The sequence below is a fragment of the Enhydra lutris genome, unplaced genomic scaffold (genome assembly GCF_002288905.1).
Source record: "Enhydra lutris kenyoni isolate GAN:26980312 unplaced genomic scaffold, ASM228890v2 scaffoldscaffold11, whole genome shotgun sequence".
Classification (NCBI taxonomy): domain Eukaryota; kingdom Metazoa; phylum Chordata; class Mammalia; order Carnivora; family Mustelidae; genus Enhydra; species Enhydra lutris.
This window is the reverse complement of record NW_019154095.1, coordinates 30762936-30780581: the sequence shown is the minus strand read 5'-3', so window position 1 is coordinate 30780581 and position 17646 is coordinate 30762936. Positions and strand designations below refer to the sequence as shown.

The window sequence follows — 17646 nt, the reverse complement described above, 5'->3', positions numbered from 1 at the left end:
TATTTGAGAGAGAGAGAGATCATAAGCAGGCAGAGAGGCAGGCAGAGAGAGAGGGGGAAGCAAGCTCCCTGCCGAGCAGGGAGCCCGATGCGGAGCTCAATCTCAGGACCCTGGATCATGACCTGAGCTGAAGGCAGATGCTTAATGAGGTGCCCCTTTACTCAGGTATTCTTTGTGTGGTACACAGTTTTAGGACAGAATTCTTTTTAAAATCAAGGATTATTTCTGGAGGACATTTTGGGGTGGGGGGCATTTTTCTTTTCCTGATGAAGGCATGTGTCTTCCTGGGTGGGCTGGGTTTAAGCTGGGTCACGTTTTGGTAGGTGTGCCTGGGAGTGCCAGGAGCAAGTCATTCAAAAGAATCAGCATTGCAGCAGGGACCAGTGATCTTTCTGGTCCTTTAGCACCAGCCTTTTTGAAAATTCTGGTCCCAACCAGGGATTTTGGGTTCCAGATAAATGACTCCCAACTTTGTTAGTAAAGTGGGGTGACAAACATGTTGCCTTCTGTTTTCACCAGTCTGGGTGGGAATAATAAAAAAGGAATCTATGCCCTTGCAGAAGAAAAGGAGCCCACAAACCTATCATAAAGTATTGTCGCTCTTCTGCTCGTCTGCCGCTTCAAATTCCGTCTCCACAGTTAGCAATCTGGCATCCTTTGCCGGCATTAATTTTATTCCATTTGTATTCAAGTCGCAGTTCCCTTTACAGTGCACGTTAGTGCTTAAGATCTTGTGCGTCAGCTGTTCAATGTCAAGGGACAAATGATTTTGTCAGTATTCAGTAAACACAAAATCACCCCGAGAAATGAACATTTGAATCCAAAGTTGTTACATGTAAGAGCGGGTGAAGATGACTGTGGAAACGAGTGAACGGATCGCCTGCCAGTTAGTCACATTTTTTAGGGATTTTCCATAGTGTCATTGACTTTTATTTCTTTCAGGGTTCCAACTCTTGTTATCGTGGGCAGTGCCCTGGAGCTGGAGGGAGCGAAATCACTCAGTTGTCTCTTGAGCCACATACAGAAATTGTCCCGTATCATCACTCACATTCTAGGCCACAATCCCCTCAGTGGAGAACAGTGTGGGTTCCTGAACAGTGCTGAAGCTAGGAGCGCCAACCCCCTGACACAGTCAAAAACCTGAGTCTAGGGGCGCCTGAGTGGCTCAGTGGGTTAAGCCTCTGCCTTTGGCTCGGGTCATGATCCCAGGGTCCTGGGATCGAGCCCCACATCGGGCTCTCTGCTCAGCAGGGAGCTTGCATCCCTTCCTCTCTCTGCCTGCCTCTCTGCCTACTTGTGATCTCTGTCTGTCAAATAAATAAATAAAATCTTAAAAAAAAAAAAAAAAACTGAGTCTAACTTTGGACCCCCAAAGCTTAACTACTAATAGCTTTCCTGATAATATCAGTAGTCAGTTAATACATATTTTGTATATGTGTTATATACTATATTCTTACAATAAAGTTAACTAAAAATAGAAAATGTTGTTAAGAAAAACATAAAAGAAAATACATTTATGGTACTGTATTCTATATTGATTGGAAAAAAAAAAAAACCCACATGTAAGGACCCCTGAAGTTCAGGTCTGTGTTATGCAAAGGTCAACTGTATTTTAGGTCTGTTATGGTTCTCATGTCACTGTTCTCTGGTGCTGACAATCTGAAACTGTAGGTTTAGGGGAGGAGCTCACTGGGCAAAACGCCATATTTTTTTAAATCTTTCCCAGAAAATTTTGGTTTGGAAGAATCTGATAAAAAACCCCTATTTTAATGTGATTTGGGGTGTGTCTGTGTGTCTGTGTGTGTTATGCGTGCATTGTGGGGAAGTAACTAGGAAATACTTTTTAAGGTAACAAATGGAAGATGTTTCTGGAAAGTTAGGTCTTTCTGACTTGCCTCTTTGTTAAAGAGGCATTCCCCCACTTTAAGATGGCCCCCCTCCTACAAGCTAAACAGAATTCAGAGGAATGTGCTAGAACCTTACACTCTCATTTTTAAAAAAGCTGTGTTCTTTTTTAGAGCATGAATATAAATAAACTTTTCTTGCTTAGATCTGCAGGCTTCTCTTACTACTATAGATTGCATATGCAGGGACCCTATGCTCTTCTCCCCTTCCTTCCAACATCGAGGTTCCAGAAACAACTTGGCTGAAGGTATAATGAGCCGATAAGACTTCATCTCCTAGTTCTAATGAATGAAGGGCTCATGGCTCAAATTGGTACCAGGTGCGAGGCCCATTCACGTTATTAAACACAATCTGAGTGGACCTAGAAACTGGCCGCAGACAGGTCTACACATAGCCATTGTTGGTGCCTGTTTTGCTTCACTGATATGGATGAGCAGAGATGGAAGTCAGGCCCTCTCCATTCTCCGAAGCACAGGAGGTGGGTGTTGTCTTGCTGTTTCTCTGTTCCACGTCTTGGCTCTTTGCAGCGGCACATCCAGGGTGAGGCAAATGAAAAATCACCCACGTGCCATACAGTAGCAGCAGACAGCCACTGGGGTCCGAGTCCCTTGCTCAAGACACCTGTGCCCGGCCCTGCCATTAATTCTAGACCCACTTTTGTTTTACTCAATACTCCTCCTATCTTTTTTTTTTTTTTTAAGATTATTTATTTAGGGGCGCCTGGGTGGCTCAGTGGGTTAGGCCGCTGCCTTCGGCTCGGGTCATGATCTCGGGGTCCTGGGATCGAGCCCCGCATCGGGCTTTCTGCTCAGTGGGGAGCCTGCTTCCTCCTCTCTCTCTGCCTGCCTCTCTGCCTGCTTGTGATCTCTCTCTGTCAAATAAATAAATAAAATCTTTAAAAAAAAAAAAGATTATTTATTTATTTATTTGACAGACAGAGATCACAAATAGGCAGAGAGGCAGGCAGAGAGAGAGGAGGAAGCAGGATCCCTGCTAATCAGAGAGCCCGATGTGGGTCTCGATTCCAGGACTCTGGGGTCATGACCTGAGCTGAAGGCAGAAGCTTAACCCACTAAGCCACCTAGGTGTCTGTCCTACCCCTCCTATCTTAATCTTATGTCTTGACCCCTGCCCCCGACGCCTGTGGACTCTAGTTCTTTCTCTCCCAGGCAAACAGCCTTGATTCTTGTTCTGCCTCCAGTGGAAACTTTCTGTTCTAACTCAAGCGGGTAGGTTCCCATTCCCATCCTTGGCCAGTTAAAGCAGCAACCACTTCCTGCGATAAATTGCCTTGCTCCTCAAATTCGCTTCTCTTTCACATCTTCACGTTTGTCTGTGAACCTTTCTGACCACCTAACACGATATGCCATTCCATTTTGGGCATGTAGATGAGCGTTCCTTTTTTTCTTTTTTTTTTTTTAAGATTTTATTTATGTACTTTTCAGGCAGCGATCACAAGTAGGCAGAGAGGCAGGCGGAGAAAGAGAGAGGAGGAAGCAGCCTGATGCGGGGCTCGATCCCAGGACCCTGAAATCATGACCTGAGCCGAAGGCAGAGGCTTTAACCCACTGAGCCACCCAGGCGCCCCGATATAACCATTTTTATAAATGTTCGTCTTTTATTACTGTTCACTGAGAATAAAAGCCTGGTATCGAGACAGGAGTACTTTGTCCAGCAACTTCCCTGGGCTCAGTAGATATCCTGCAACATAATCTTGATTCTGTCTTTGTTTAAAAGCCTTTCTTGATTAATTGATTTCTCATTTAATATGTACTGTTGGCACCAAAGAGTACATATTTATTTGAGACAGTGTACACTGGCATGAAATAATTAATTGCTATGAATTTTACCGGAGAATATGTTTTATTCCATGGGAAGCATCTATTTGCACTACCCCCCCCACCGCCGCCCCCAATGAATGGTGGAAAATGGAGTCTTTTTTTTTTTTTTTTTGCCATTTCCTTACATTTGAAAAGTCAAAACTTAAAAACTCTAATCGTGGGCCACAAAATCATCAGTGTTAGAAACACAGAAATTTGGTGTCCCATCCTGTGGTATTGTCTTAATCATTTCTCTGTTCTAGGAATAACTCCTTCCTGATCGAGTCTCCATCCACACTGTCAGGAAACAACTTGCTCCCCACATCTGTCACTTCTGTCTGCCCATGATCGTGTTTCAGAGGTTTCCCAATTAATCCTGTGGAGGCTAGAATCACTCATAATTATAATCCTGTTATGCCTTCTTCATTTCTTGATGTGCTGGTTAATTCATGTCCATCCTGTAGCTGTCTGTAACATAGTGCTGTTATCAGCCGTTTTGTCTTTAAAAAGCCTCTTGTCTACCATTTTGAGGATGATTGAGTCACTGCACTTTGTTGAAATCGATCATTTTGGGTGAAAAAAATATCTATCTTGCATATTTGTTCTGGCGACTTTTGCATGATTTCCCTTTTTCTTCGGGGCATCAGTCTGCCAAGCTGGTTGCTTTCCCCTTTTCTGGCTTCCTTTCTCCTGCTCTTTTCTTTTTTGAAGAATCATCTATCTCTTTATTTCTCCTGTGCTCTCTTAGACAACACGTCTGGGAAGAAAAGCCAATTGCTAGAGGCAGTGGAATGAATTCTCCCTTTAGAACCAGGCTAGACACTGCTCCCATTTCTCTGAACATAAAATCAGAAGGAGGGTCCCTCTCCTTGGTGCCAGGGTGACAGCGTCATGATTGACTGCCAGGCATTTTGCAACCACTGTGACATGCTTCTTTGTAGCCTCGGACTTCTCCATATTCTCATCTTACCAGGTAGACTCCAAGTCGGACACTAAAATTCTCTTGGACATACTAATATTTTCTTTTCTTCTTCTAGGCACTGACTTTAATATAAATAGCTTACCTCTGCCTCGGAAAGCCCATCATGACTGGGCCCTTTTTCACGAAGAGTCTCCGAAAAACAATTACAAGCTCTTCCACGAGCCAGTCATCACCTTGTTCAACTACACTGCCACGTTCAGCCGGCATTCCCACTTGCCCCTGACCACCCAGTACTTGGAGGGCGTAGAAGTCCTGAAGTCACTCCGATACCTGGTCCCCTTGAGGTCCAAAAACAACCTTCGAAGCAGACTTGCTCCGCTAGTGTACGTCCAGTCAGACTGTGACCCACCGTCAGACAGGGACAGCTATGTCCGAGAGCTGATGACTTACATCGAGGTCGATTCCTACGGGGAGTGTTTACGAAACAAAGATCTCCCTCAGCAGCTGAAAAACCCAGCCTCTATGGATGCCGATGGCTTTTACAGGATCATTGCACAGTACAAGTTTATCCTTGCTTTCGAGAACGCGGTGTGTGACGACTACATCACTGAGAAGTTCTGGAGACCCCTGAAGCTAGGGGTAGTCCCTGTGTACTACGGGTCCCCCAGCATTGCAGACTGGCTCCCGAGTAATAGAAGTGCTATTCTCGTATCGGAATTTGCTCACCCTAGAGAGCTGGCAAGTTACATCAGACACCTGGACCACGACGACCGCCTGTACGAGGCCTACATAGAGTGGAAGCTGAAGGGTGAGGTCTCCAATCAGCGACTTCTCGCAGCGCTCAGGGAACGGAAATGGGGTGTGCAAGATGTCCGCCAGGACAACTACATCGATGCCTTCGAGTGTATGGTGTGCAGCAAGGTGTGGGATAACATCCGGCTTCGGGAAAAGGTGAGCAAATCGAGGTTTGGCAAAGAGGCGCTGGGAGGGCCATCTTGATGGTCTCTGCCATTGTGCATCCTTCTGTCCTAACCACTCAGTACAGCTCCTCATTCCCGTTCCAGAGCCCAGGAGCTGCAGGGAGGTGACTGTTTCATTACCCTCCTGGGAGGACTGTCATGAGGTTTATGAGTCATGTCCTTCTTCTCGAAGGCCCCTTTCTGGTTTCTTGGAGAACACGGTGCTGCAGGTGCTTGCTGGGCAGTGGAGAAGCAGGATGCAGAGGTGGGAAGAAGAATAAAAAAGTTGGAAGTTCTGAATCTTACCCACATGGTCAGTCTTTTAACTTTTCTATCGCTGCTCTGGTTTCTGCTAGACCCTTACACGCTTGCTTCACAGGTGCTGCTTTGAAACTTATATTCAGGGACGCCTGGTGGCTCAGTCGGTTAAGCATCTGCCTTCGGCTCAGGTCATGATCCCGGGGTCCTGGGATTGAGTCCCTTCATGGTGCTTCCTGCTCAGGGGGAGTCTGCTTCTTCCTCTCCCTCTGCTCTTCCCCCGCTTGTGCTCTCTCTCTCTCTCTGCCAAATAAGTAAATAAAATCTTAGAAAAAAAAAAAAGAAACTTACTTTCATTTCACATATGCAGTCAGTTAATCTCTCTCTCTCTCATTCTTGCTCTTTATCTTTCTAGCACACACAGGCTTATTAATACAGAGAAAATGTTCAAATAATGATGGATAACACTTAAAAGATTTCTTTTTCTTAAATTATTATAAAGAAATTTCTGGGGCCTCTGGGTGGTTCAGTTGGTTAAACGTCTGACACTTGATCTCCACTCAGATGTTGATCTCAGGGTCATGAGTTCAAGCCCCGCATCACAGGCTGCTTAAAAAAAAATAAAAATGGGGCACCTGGGTGGCTCAGTGGGTTAAAGCCTCTGCCTTCGGCTCAGGTCATGATCCTGGGGTCCTGGGATTGAGCCCCTCATCGGGCTCTCTGCTCAGTAGGGAGCCTGCTTCCTCCTCTCTCTCTGCCTGCCTTTCTGCCTACTTGTGATCTCTCTCTGTCAAATAAATAAATAAAATCTTTAAAAAATAAAATAAAAATTAAAAAAAGAAGGAAAGAAATTTCTTAGTAATGTCTTCAAATTTCTTAATTCTCTTAACATTTGGTTATTTACTTACTTTACTTATTTTTGCCAGGAATGACCCCACTTTGTATATAACTAAATTTGTTAAAAGGTAGTTTACTGAAAGAAAAAGAAAGATTAGTTTCAATTACTTTTGAAATTAAAAAAAAAACCAGGATTGCCCACATGTACTACTTGGCCATCATCCATCATTCTCTTGCCTGACTCCCATATACACATAACGTTTATCTACATTCTCTGAAGGCAAACAATTTTTATTAAATATTGAAATGTGTTTTGTTTTGTTTTTTTTTTTTTGGCTAGCATATTAATTTCAGGCCAGACATAAGCCTACGCAGTATGTGGAATTATTTTTGTGTATTGTATGTATACTATACAAGGCTTTCATAGGCTAAATAGATGTTTATTTAGATGACTTAAAAGTGTTTGCAAGATCCTTTTCCTCATTTCAATTATTATAAAAATTTAAGTTACTTTATCTGGTTTTATATAACAAATTTTTATTCATAAAATCATTTATTTTAAGCCAAGTGTGTTGGTCAGTGGCACAAACACTAAATTTGACATCATTTTTCTCAGACACAGCCTGATTTCCAGTGACTTCCCTTCTGACCTAATTTATAAGGCCACAGTACAGCAAAAATCAAAATCCACACACTGCAAAAAACAAGAGAGAAGGTAGAGACCACATCAGTTGTCCATGCTATCCCCATTATTTCTTCTGAAAGTCTACCAAAGCAGAAAACAGAATGTCTGAGGGTGATGATTGCCTGGGCTACGTATCACCATCCTTGCCAGGCTTGGGGATTGTAGTCATAGAAAACCCGAGAACTACACAAACCCTCACTGCTTCTGCACCTCACAGACGGCCTGTTGGAATGATTGCTGGGAACTGGAAAAGAGTGTAGGAGCTGGTAGCTAGCTTTTTAAAAATCATAGGAGAGTACATATATTCCTGCATTTCCAGAGAGACAGCTGACTGTGGTGTTTCAGAGTGCCTGAAGGTGGTGTGATTGAATGTCTTCTCTTTGGAGTCTTTGAAGAGAAAGAGAGGGAAAGGGTTGTCCTCTGACGAACTCCTGTTCCTCCCAGAAGGGTGGTCAGTGAAGATGATTAAAGGGCTTTGCTTGCATTTCAGTGATTGTGCTACAATTCTTAAATGGTGATGTCCTCATTATTGAAAAGCAGAATGAAATATATTGTGAAAGTAAGTTAAAGGGTTTTTGACCAGTTCTTTTTACTTGCATTTATTCATTGGTTGTACAAGATGTGTTAGAGCTTACATATGGCACGTTTCTTCACGTTTTCTCCTTCAGCCAAAGAAAAGCTGGAAGAAATAATTTGTTTGCCTCTAACTCTGATCATTTTTTGTCTTGTGGTTGATAATAATTTATCATTGTATTTAGATGTAGGAAATACTATAAGAATATCAAATGCATTTCCCCTTTCTCTACTCTGCTCCTTCCCTGCTCTCCCTCCACACAGACCCAGGGAATTATCTGTTGCTGTGTAAACAATATTGTCACAGACTTAGTGGCTTAAAACAACACACATTTGTCATCTCACAGTCTCTGTGGGTTACGTAGCTCATGGCTTAGGCGGGTCCGCTGGAAGCCTGGTATCGAAGGATCCTTCAGGGCTGGAGGTTCATCAGGAGGCTCATCTGGGGACAGGTCTGTTCTAAGCTCACGTTTGTTGCCAGATTCAATTTCTTGAGGCTGTAGGACTGAGGGCTTCAGCTTCTTACTGGTCTGAGGCTGGAGGCTGCCCTCAGCCTTTAGAGGCCACTTGTAGTTCCTTTCATAGGGGCTTCCCCAACATGGCTGCCTGATTCCTCAAAGCCAGCGAGGGAGAGAGAGAGTCCAGCGAGACCGGCATATGTTACCATGTATACATAATCACATACATTTTCTCACCCTTGCTGTATTTTATGGCCTAGAAGCAAGTGACAATTAACATGCACACGCGAGTGGGAAGGATTACAAAGGTGTGAATACCAGCAGGCGGGAATGCTGGGGGCCATCTGTAGTCTGTCCACCACACAGACTGAATCCGAGTATGCCTGTGCTCTGTGTTGTACACTTTATTTATGTAGGGAAAAGTCTTTCAATATTAATTTAGTCAGTTAAAGAATATTTACTGATGAACAATCCTCTCCTCAAAAAGGCTATCATAGGAGATATAACATGGAATCATTATAGATACAACTTTACACAATTGGGATAAACTTTTAAAAAATTAGCTTTGAGGTATAATTGATGTAGAATAAACTGTACATATTTAAACTGCGTATTTATTGTGGCATAGACTTGTGAAACCATCATCACAATCAAGATAAGAAACATTTCTATCCTCCTCAAGAGTTTCCGCATGTCCTTTTCTAATCCATCCCTCTGACCCCTTCCTTGGGCAACCATACATCTGCTTTTTGTCACTTTTGTGAAAGAACCTAAGTCAGTTTTCTAAAATTCTATTAAATGGAATCATGTCGTGATTCTTTTTTGTGCCTGGCTTCTTTCACTCCACGTCATAACATTGACCTTCATCCACAACACTGCGTGTATCAATAATTTCTCTTTATTGTTGAAGTTTGCATGTACCAAAATGTCCTTATCCATTCACCTGCTGATGGACATTTGAGTTGTTTCCAGTTTCTGGCTGTTACAAATAAAGCTGCTAAGTCTTTGTATGAAAATAGGCTTTCATATCTCTTCTGTAAATACCTAGGAGCAAAATAGCTCCTAGGTATTTACAAAAAAAATTGCAAAGATGTACATTTCACATTTTGAGAAATTACCAAACTGTTTTCCAGAGTTACTCTATCTTATCTTCCCACCAGCATTGTATGTGAGTTCCATTCATTAACAGTTGGTATCATCAGTCTTAGTTTTTACTATTGTGGTGGGAGCATACTGGTATTTCACTGTGAGTTAATTTGTGTATCTCTAGTAACTAATGATTTTGAGTATCTTTTAAGGACTTATTTGCCATCGATGTCTGGTGATATGTCTCTTCAGATCTTCCCTCATTTAAAAAAAATTGAGTTGTTAATCTTGAGTTCTAAGAATCCTTTATACAGCAAATGTTTTCTTTCAGTTTAGGGGTTGTTTTTCCATTTTCTTTTTTCTTTTCTTTTTTTTTTTTTTTAAATATTTTATTTATAAAATCAAACAGGGGACACAGCACAAACAGCAGGCAGAAGGAGAGAGAGAAGCAGCCTCCCTGGGAGCTTGACATGGGACTGGGATCATGACCTGAGCTGAAGGCAGACACTTAACCCAACTGAACCACCTGGGCACGTTGTTTTTCCATTTCTTAACAGTATCTTTTGAAGTGTGTAGTTTTTAATTTTGATGAAGTCCCACTCATCATTTTTTTCTTTCGTTGTTTGGTTTTTGTGTCCTGTTTGAAAATCTTTGTGTCACCCAGGGTCACTAAGATATGCTTCTCTTATTCTAGACATTTTGTCCCGCAAGACACTTAGGTCTATAGTCTAATTACAGTTAATTTTTGTGAGGCAGCACGTTGTAAGAGTTGAGGTTTGTTTATTTGGATATTCAACAGTATTGGCACTGTTTATTGGAAAGATTTTTTTTTTTTCATGATTGAATTACCTTGGCTTTTTTTTCAAAACTCAATTGGTCTTATATATGGGATAATTTTTAGACTGGTAAATATGCCTATATTTAAGTACTGTAGCTTCATAATAAGTTTTGAAATGAGATCGTGTCAATCTTCCAACTTGGTTCTTTTTCAAAATTATTTTCATCATTTTAGGTCTTTTGCTTTTCCATATAAATTTTAAAGTCCCTTTGCCAATTTATATGAGAATGTTTGATAGCATTTTCACTGGGATTGTGTTGAATGTATGTATTAATTTGGGGGAGAATTGACAATATTGAGACATTTAATCCATAAGAATGATAGATCTATCCATATATTTAGGTTTTCTTTAATTTCTCTATACATTATTGTATACAGGTTTTTTATAACTCTGGTCAAATTTATCCCTAAGTAGCTCACATTTTTTAATGCTATAATAAATGCTATTTTATTTTTATTTTTGTTTTTAAAAATTTAAAAAAGATTTTATTTATTTATTTGATAGACAGAAATCACAAGTTGGCAGAGAGCCCGATGTGGGGCTCCATCCCAGGACCCTGAGATCATGACCTGAGCCAAAGGCAGAGGCTTAACCTACTGAGCCACCCAGGCGCCCCAATGCTATTTTTTAATTAAAAACTTAATTTAAGGGGCGCCTGGGTGGCTCAGTGGGTTGGGCCGCTGCCTTCTGCTCGGGTCATGATCTCGGGGTCCTGGAATCGAGTCCCGCGTCGGGCTCTCTGCTCAGCGGGGGGCCTGCTTCCCTCTCTCTCTCTGCCTGCCTCTCTGTCTGCTTGTGGTCTCTCTCTGTCAAAAAAATAAAAATAAAATCTTTAAAAAAAAAAAAAACTTAATTTAAAAAAAAACAACTTAATTTTCTGATTGTTTGTTGCTAGTAGATAGAAGTAAAATTGATTTTGTATGTTGACTTTGTAGACTACAACCTTATTAATTACACTGATTAATTCTGTATCTTTTTAATAGATTTCTTAGGATTTTTTTTACATATATGATCATATCATTTACCAAAAAAAGATGATATTACCCAGACTTCCAATCTATTTGCCTTTTTTTAAAATTAATTTTTAATTTTTTTATAAACATATAATGTATTATTAGCCCCAGCGGTACAGGTCTGTGAATCACCAGGTTTACATACTTCACAGCACTCACCATTCTATTTGTCTTTTATTTCTTCTCTTTTTTCCCCTTACTGCACAGAAACCTTCATTAAAATTTTGAATAGTACTGTTGGGACCATATGTCTTCACCTTGTTCCAAGTCATAAAGAGAAAACATTGTTTTTCATTATTGTTTACGATGTTAACTGTAGGACTTTGGTTGACACCCTTTATCAAATTGAGAAAGTTTCTTCCTGTTCTTACTTTTATGAGGATTTTTATCATGAGTGGACATGGAATTGTCAAATGATTTTCTGTATCCATTGAGACGATCATATGGTTTTTCTTTTTTAGTTTATTTAATGGTGAGTTATAGTGATGATTTTTGAAGATTAAACTGACTTTGATTTGTGAGCTAAACTTCACTTGGTTATAGTGTATTATCCTTCTTATTTATTGTTGGATTTGAATTGCTAAAAATTTTTGTTAGGTATTTTTGCTTCTATATTCATGAGGTATACTGTTCCATATTTTTCCTCCTAATGCCTTGGCTAGTTTTCTTATGTGGTAATGCTGGTCTCGTGTTCCCTTTTCTTGTGTTTTCTAAAAGAGTTTGTCTAGAATTGGTATCATTTTTTTCTTACATATTTTGCTGAATTTACCAGTAAGTCATCAAACACCTAGGTGTTTTTTTTGTTTTTTGTTTCTTCTGTGGAAGGTTTTAAAATATAAATTGAATTGTTTTTAATAGATATAAAGCTACTCCTGTTATTCATTTCTTTTTGAGTGAACTTTGGTAGATTGCGTCTTCTAAGGAATGTTTTTTTCATTTTACCCAAGTTGTGAAGTTGACTGACATATCATTATTAGTATTCCTTTATTCTTTTAATGTCTGTAATATCTATATGTCACCTCTGTTATGTTTGATATTAGTTTGTGTCTGTTTTATGGTTAATCTAAATAGAGGTTTATCCATTTCATTGATCTATTCTAATTAACTTTTGATTTCATTGATTTTTTTAAATTTTGCTTTATATCTTTTGTTTTGTTTTTTAAACTTTCTTGTATTATGTTATGTCACCATAAAATACATAATTAGTTTTTGATGTAGTGTTCCAAGATTCATTGTTTATGTATAAGATCCAGTGCTCCATGCAATACGTGCCCTTCTTAATACCTGTCACTGGGCTCACCCACCCTCCTTACCCCCCTCCCCTCTAAACCTCTCAAAGTCCACAATCTCTTATGGTTCATCTCTCCTTCCGATTTAACCCCCTTCACTTTTCCTTTCCTTCTCCTAATATTTTGCTTTATATCTTAATGATTTCTGTTCTTTATTATTTTAATTATTATTAATTTGGACTTAATTTGCTCTTCTCAAATTTAAGGTAGAAACTTGGGTCATTGATTTTAAACCTTCATACTTTTATAATATACATGTTTAATGCTATAAAATTGCCTCTAATCACTGCTTGCGCTATCTCCTACAAATTTAGATTATTATGTTAATGTTGATTCAGTTTAAAATATTTTCAGTCTTCTGTTCTGCTCCTAATTTTCCTCCTGGGCAACTGGTGAATGTCCATGGGAAAGAGCTTTAGAGTGGGTTTGAATTCTTCTTTTCTATCTGGGGCTCCTAGGGATTCTAAACCAGCATGGTAACTCCTACTTCACCTCTAAAAATTTGTTAAAAATTTAACTGATTTCTTATTACCTCTTTGTATGATGACTACTTCTTTCTCCATGTTGTGTCAAAGGTTAAACAGATCATGTATCCATCTCTCCTTAAAGGGTCTTGTCATGAAATTCAGTTTTCTTTGTTGCCGGGTGATTTCAGTTCCCTGAGGGGCTCAAGAAAAGTTATGAATTTATAGATTGTTTGACTTTGTCCTTATTGTTGGAATAGGAGCCATGTCCTCTTTGGAAGCAAAATATTTGCTAATCATACTTTAGAAACAGCTTGTTTTTCTGCCCAGAACCCCAGCTGGAAAGTCAATTTGGGAGGCTGAAATTTATTTAGTTACTTCTAAAATGTCATAACTATTTCATCAAACACACTTCCTTCAGGTCATACTCTGAAATATTTCTACAAGAACACTGGAGTTAAGAGTCCATTTCATGAGATTCTTTTCCTTGTGATATCATTTCAGACATAACTTTGTGGTACACTGTTGAATGGACCCTTGCGTGGGCAGGCAAGGAAACAGAGTATTGTTACGGGCTTTCTCATATAAACAGTTATGCAAGGTCAGGGTTGGGAAGGCCATCCAATGGCATGTGGTCAGTATGGCTACCAGATGACTCACATATCATGAACAAGTCATCTGCTAATGATCTTGGAACATTTCCAATGTTGGCATCTTCATTATTTCTTAAGGCAGCCTATTTTATCTTTTCTTAGTTTTGACAGTTATATCGTTCTTTGTTTTGAACTGGCACTTTCCCTTCTCTAGTCCATTCTTAGCTACCTGCCTCTGACTCTTTAGTTCAGTGGGTTATAATGTGAGATGGTAATGTGAGTGGGTTATAATGTTTCATGGTAATCACTTTGGGTCCTCCTCACTTGATTCTGTTCTGCTCTTGCTCCAGATACAATCTCTACCTAGCCATGAACTCTGGCCAAAGTGGCTGGAGTTGAGCCTATTTTTGGTTTTCTGAAAAAAACAAAAAAACCTTTTTTGTATTATTTTATATTATTGTTCAGACTTCCCAGATTTTAAGTCTTAGCATTTCCTAGTGGTTTGTTATTTAGATTTGTGTTCTGGTTGTCTGTGCTCAGTGTTGTCTTGGTAAAGAAACTTTGCACTAGTTCCAGGCCCTTTGAAGCCAAGCTCCATAATCATTTGTCAGTGGTCCCCAAGAGCAGGGAGGATTTGGGCAACTGTGTCCTTGTCCCTCTTCTAAACACGTTAATTCACTCTTCTACTTAAAGTCCATTCAGATGCTTGAAGAAAGCTTTATATGCATTCTAGGTCATCTCTTTTTCAGGCTACACCCTAATATTTTCTTATATGGTTCTAATGGGAGGTTTAACAAAGAGAATAAATTGATCCAACTGTAGGTAGGTACCCAAATTATTGTATTTCCAAATTGATTTTCCTACTCTGCTTTCTAAATTCCTGCTGAAGATTCTAATTATTCTAATTATTACAAAACCAACACATTTAAACCCTAATATCTTCACATTAAAAGTATTTAAAAATATTTTTTGAAAAAAAATATAAAAAATAGTTTAAACTATTAAATTTAGTTAATTTTAAACTTAAATTTAAACTGAACTTAAATTTAAAACTAATTTATTAAACTAATAAATTTAATATTAAAACTATATTAAATAATTCTGCAAAGTTAGTTTAAAAAAAAAGAGCAGTCTTTTATTTTCCCCTTTTCCCCCTCCCCAGTAGAATCTCTTACCATCACATTAAGCTAATTATTTTGGTACTTATTCATTGTTTCTAAATAAAATGCTTATACATTCACCGTTTTTTTTTTTTTTTTTTTTTGATGTTCAGTGTTTCTGTGATCATGACTGTGCACCTGCTATTCTGGGACGAGCCATGTAGTGTACTGTGATTTATCTCCCTCGCCTGGACAGATCTTTGTTTCCCTCTCGTTTGCCATCTTGTTTGATTATTTTTCTATGGATGTACCACTCATTCAATCCTTGTTGATTATTTAATTCTCCTTTGAAGATGTTCAGATCTACCAGGCATCCAGTTCATTTCGTCTTGTTGAAAAAAATCACTCACAGAGCCTTCTGAGCCTCGCCAGCGTGCCGGCTGCCCTTGCCACCTCGAGTGCCTGAGAGCTCCCTTCTGCAGCACTTGGGGATTTTCCTTTCTTACCTTTTTGTGACAGATCTCTTGTATGCTGGTCTCCTTTTCCTTAGTTTTGCCCCTTAGTTGGATCCTACCCTCGTACAGCTTCCCGAGAAGGGATATGCGAGGAAGTCTGAAACGTCTTCATTCTACTCTATTTAAGCAATAGTTTGGCTGAGTGTAAACTGTCCATTTTCCTTGGAATTGGGAGGCATTTTGCGTCGCTTTCTAAAAGACTTTTAGTTTTGAAATGATTTTACATTGACAGAAGAGTTACAAAGATCGTACAGAGTTCCTCTATAGCCGGCACCTGGCCCCCCTATTGTTGACATTGTACATCACCATGGTACATTTGTCAACACTTATGAAATTAATGCTGGCTCACAGCTCTTAACTGACCTGCAGACTTTAGTCATATTTCACCAGTTTTTCCACTAACATCCTTTGTTATCCTTTGTTCCAGGATCAAATCCAAGATACAAAATTGAAATTAGCTCTCATGTCTCCCTAGTCTCTTCCAAACAGTGATCAGCCGTTCGGTTTCCTTATTTTTACAAACTTTGATACTTTGGAAGAGCACTGGTCAATATTTGTGTGGACTGTCCCTCCATGGATTTGTCTGATGTCTTCTCATGTTAAAACGTAGGTTATGGATTTGGGGGAATATTACCGCAAGGGTGAAAGGGCCTTTCTCTTCACACTGTATCAGAGGACACATCATATCAATGTGAACTATTACTGGTGATGTTAACTTTGATCATTTGGTTGAGGTGAAATCTGCTAGGTTTTCTCTGTGAGTTTACTCGTTTAACCTTTCCATTAAGCGAGTCACTAAGTCCCGGCCATGTTCAAAGGGCAAGGAAGTTATCTCCACCTTCTTGAGGAATATCAAATCTTTTGTGGATTTATGTCAAATCCACCACAAAAATGAATAAATATGTGGGGGGAAGTATTTTGAGGCTATGCAAGTATTCTTTTCCTCCTTAAAGTTTTACTCACTAATGTTCACATTCATCAGTTAGTCTTACCGTTGCCTTTTAGCTTCAATGTTACTGTCAAGAGATGTAAACCATCCTAACTGCTGATCCTCAGAATTAGACGATTCCTCTCCGGGAGCTCGTAGAATCTCTTCCTTCTTTCCTGTGTTCTGGAATTTCATAAAGTTACTTGGCAGGGGACTGTGTTACTATGGAGTGAAGATATTTGCTGTAAAAGGAAAAGTATATGTTGGGTTCTGTTCCTCTTGAGGCAGGAACCCAAGACTTTGTGCTTTCTTAAATTTTTCATTCTTTTTTCCTTTCTCTCAACACAGGGTTTACCACCCAAAAGATGGCAGGCCGATGTGATGCACCTGAGTTGCCCGGAGCCTGCGGTGTTTGCTTTCTCACCTCTGGCTCCTCGCTGGAGCTCTTTGCGGGAGATGTGGATACCAAGCTTTGAGCAATCCAAGAAGGAAGCCCAGGCACTAAGGTGGCTGGTTGATAGGAATAAAAATTTTTCAGCTCAAGAGTTTTGGGCCCTGGTTTTCAAGGACTAATTTCTAGAAGGATCAGAATGATACAGACTAGTGCTCTCCTGAGGTTCATTTTCTAGGTTGCCTTAATACATGAGTATCATAGCTACTTGGTTGACTATCCTTTAGGATAAGGAGTACTTGCTGCAGTACTCATAATGAGCCCTCTCAGATAATGGATGTGAATTACCCTTAGGGGTCACCTCTGTATTTTTTATACTAAAAAAATAAATATTTCTTATGGTCACCTTCCACTGACATGTCTGGACCGATGTACCTGCTGCCTTTTGTGGACATTCAGCTAATGTGGAGTGAATGTTTCCCTCCCTGCATGGGAGGCAGAGGGTGGAGCTGTGGATTCTTGATACTCACCTCACTGTCTGCAGTTTATTAGTGTCTGGCAAGCCCAGGGTCCTGATGCTGAAGCATGAACATGAAATGCATTAGAACTTGGCAATGAGAGATTCCATCTGTTGGTTTCCAGGGATGTAAGTGAGTAATAAAAGCTGTGTGCATTTTATCCGCTTTTTCTCTTCAAGTCAGAAGAACGTATGCCTGTCTGCCTTCTCCTTACTCTTACTACCTCTTTCTTTCCGTCTTGCCCTGCCCCCGCCCCCACTCCCCTCCGCCCCTGAAGTGGAATGTCTTATGAAGATGTGCCTCCTCCTTGTTTGTTTTGAACAGTGAGATGTTCTCAATGGTCCCTTCTCCTGCAGAGCAGAATAATGATCTTGAGATCGGACACCCTGTATCCTCTGATCAATGTGAGAAGGGAAGTGGGTGGCCCCCGGGAACTCCGGTTGTGTTGAAGGTGATTTGTCTTCTCTTAGGCTGATGTACAGCCTGTAGTAAT

At 40.0% G+C, this 17646-nt stretch overlaps 1 protein-coding gene across 1 annotated transcript in view; it reads left to right on the top strand.

Annotated features, from left to right (window-relative positions):
• Positions 1-17415, top strand: part of LOC111144556 (fucosyltransferase 10) — a 76637-nt gene extending 59222 nt beyond the window's left edge. The window contains exons 4-5 of the mRNA XM_022498891.1: positions 4763-5598; positions 16593-17415. Coding sequence (XP_022354599.1) covers positions 4763-5598; positions 16593-16817 — 1061 coding nt within the window. The 3' untranslated portion in view covers positions 16818-17415. The remainder of the gene's footprint in view (positions 1-4762; positions 5599-16592) is intronic.
• The last annotated feature ends 231 nt before the right edge of the window (positions 17416-17646 follow it).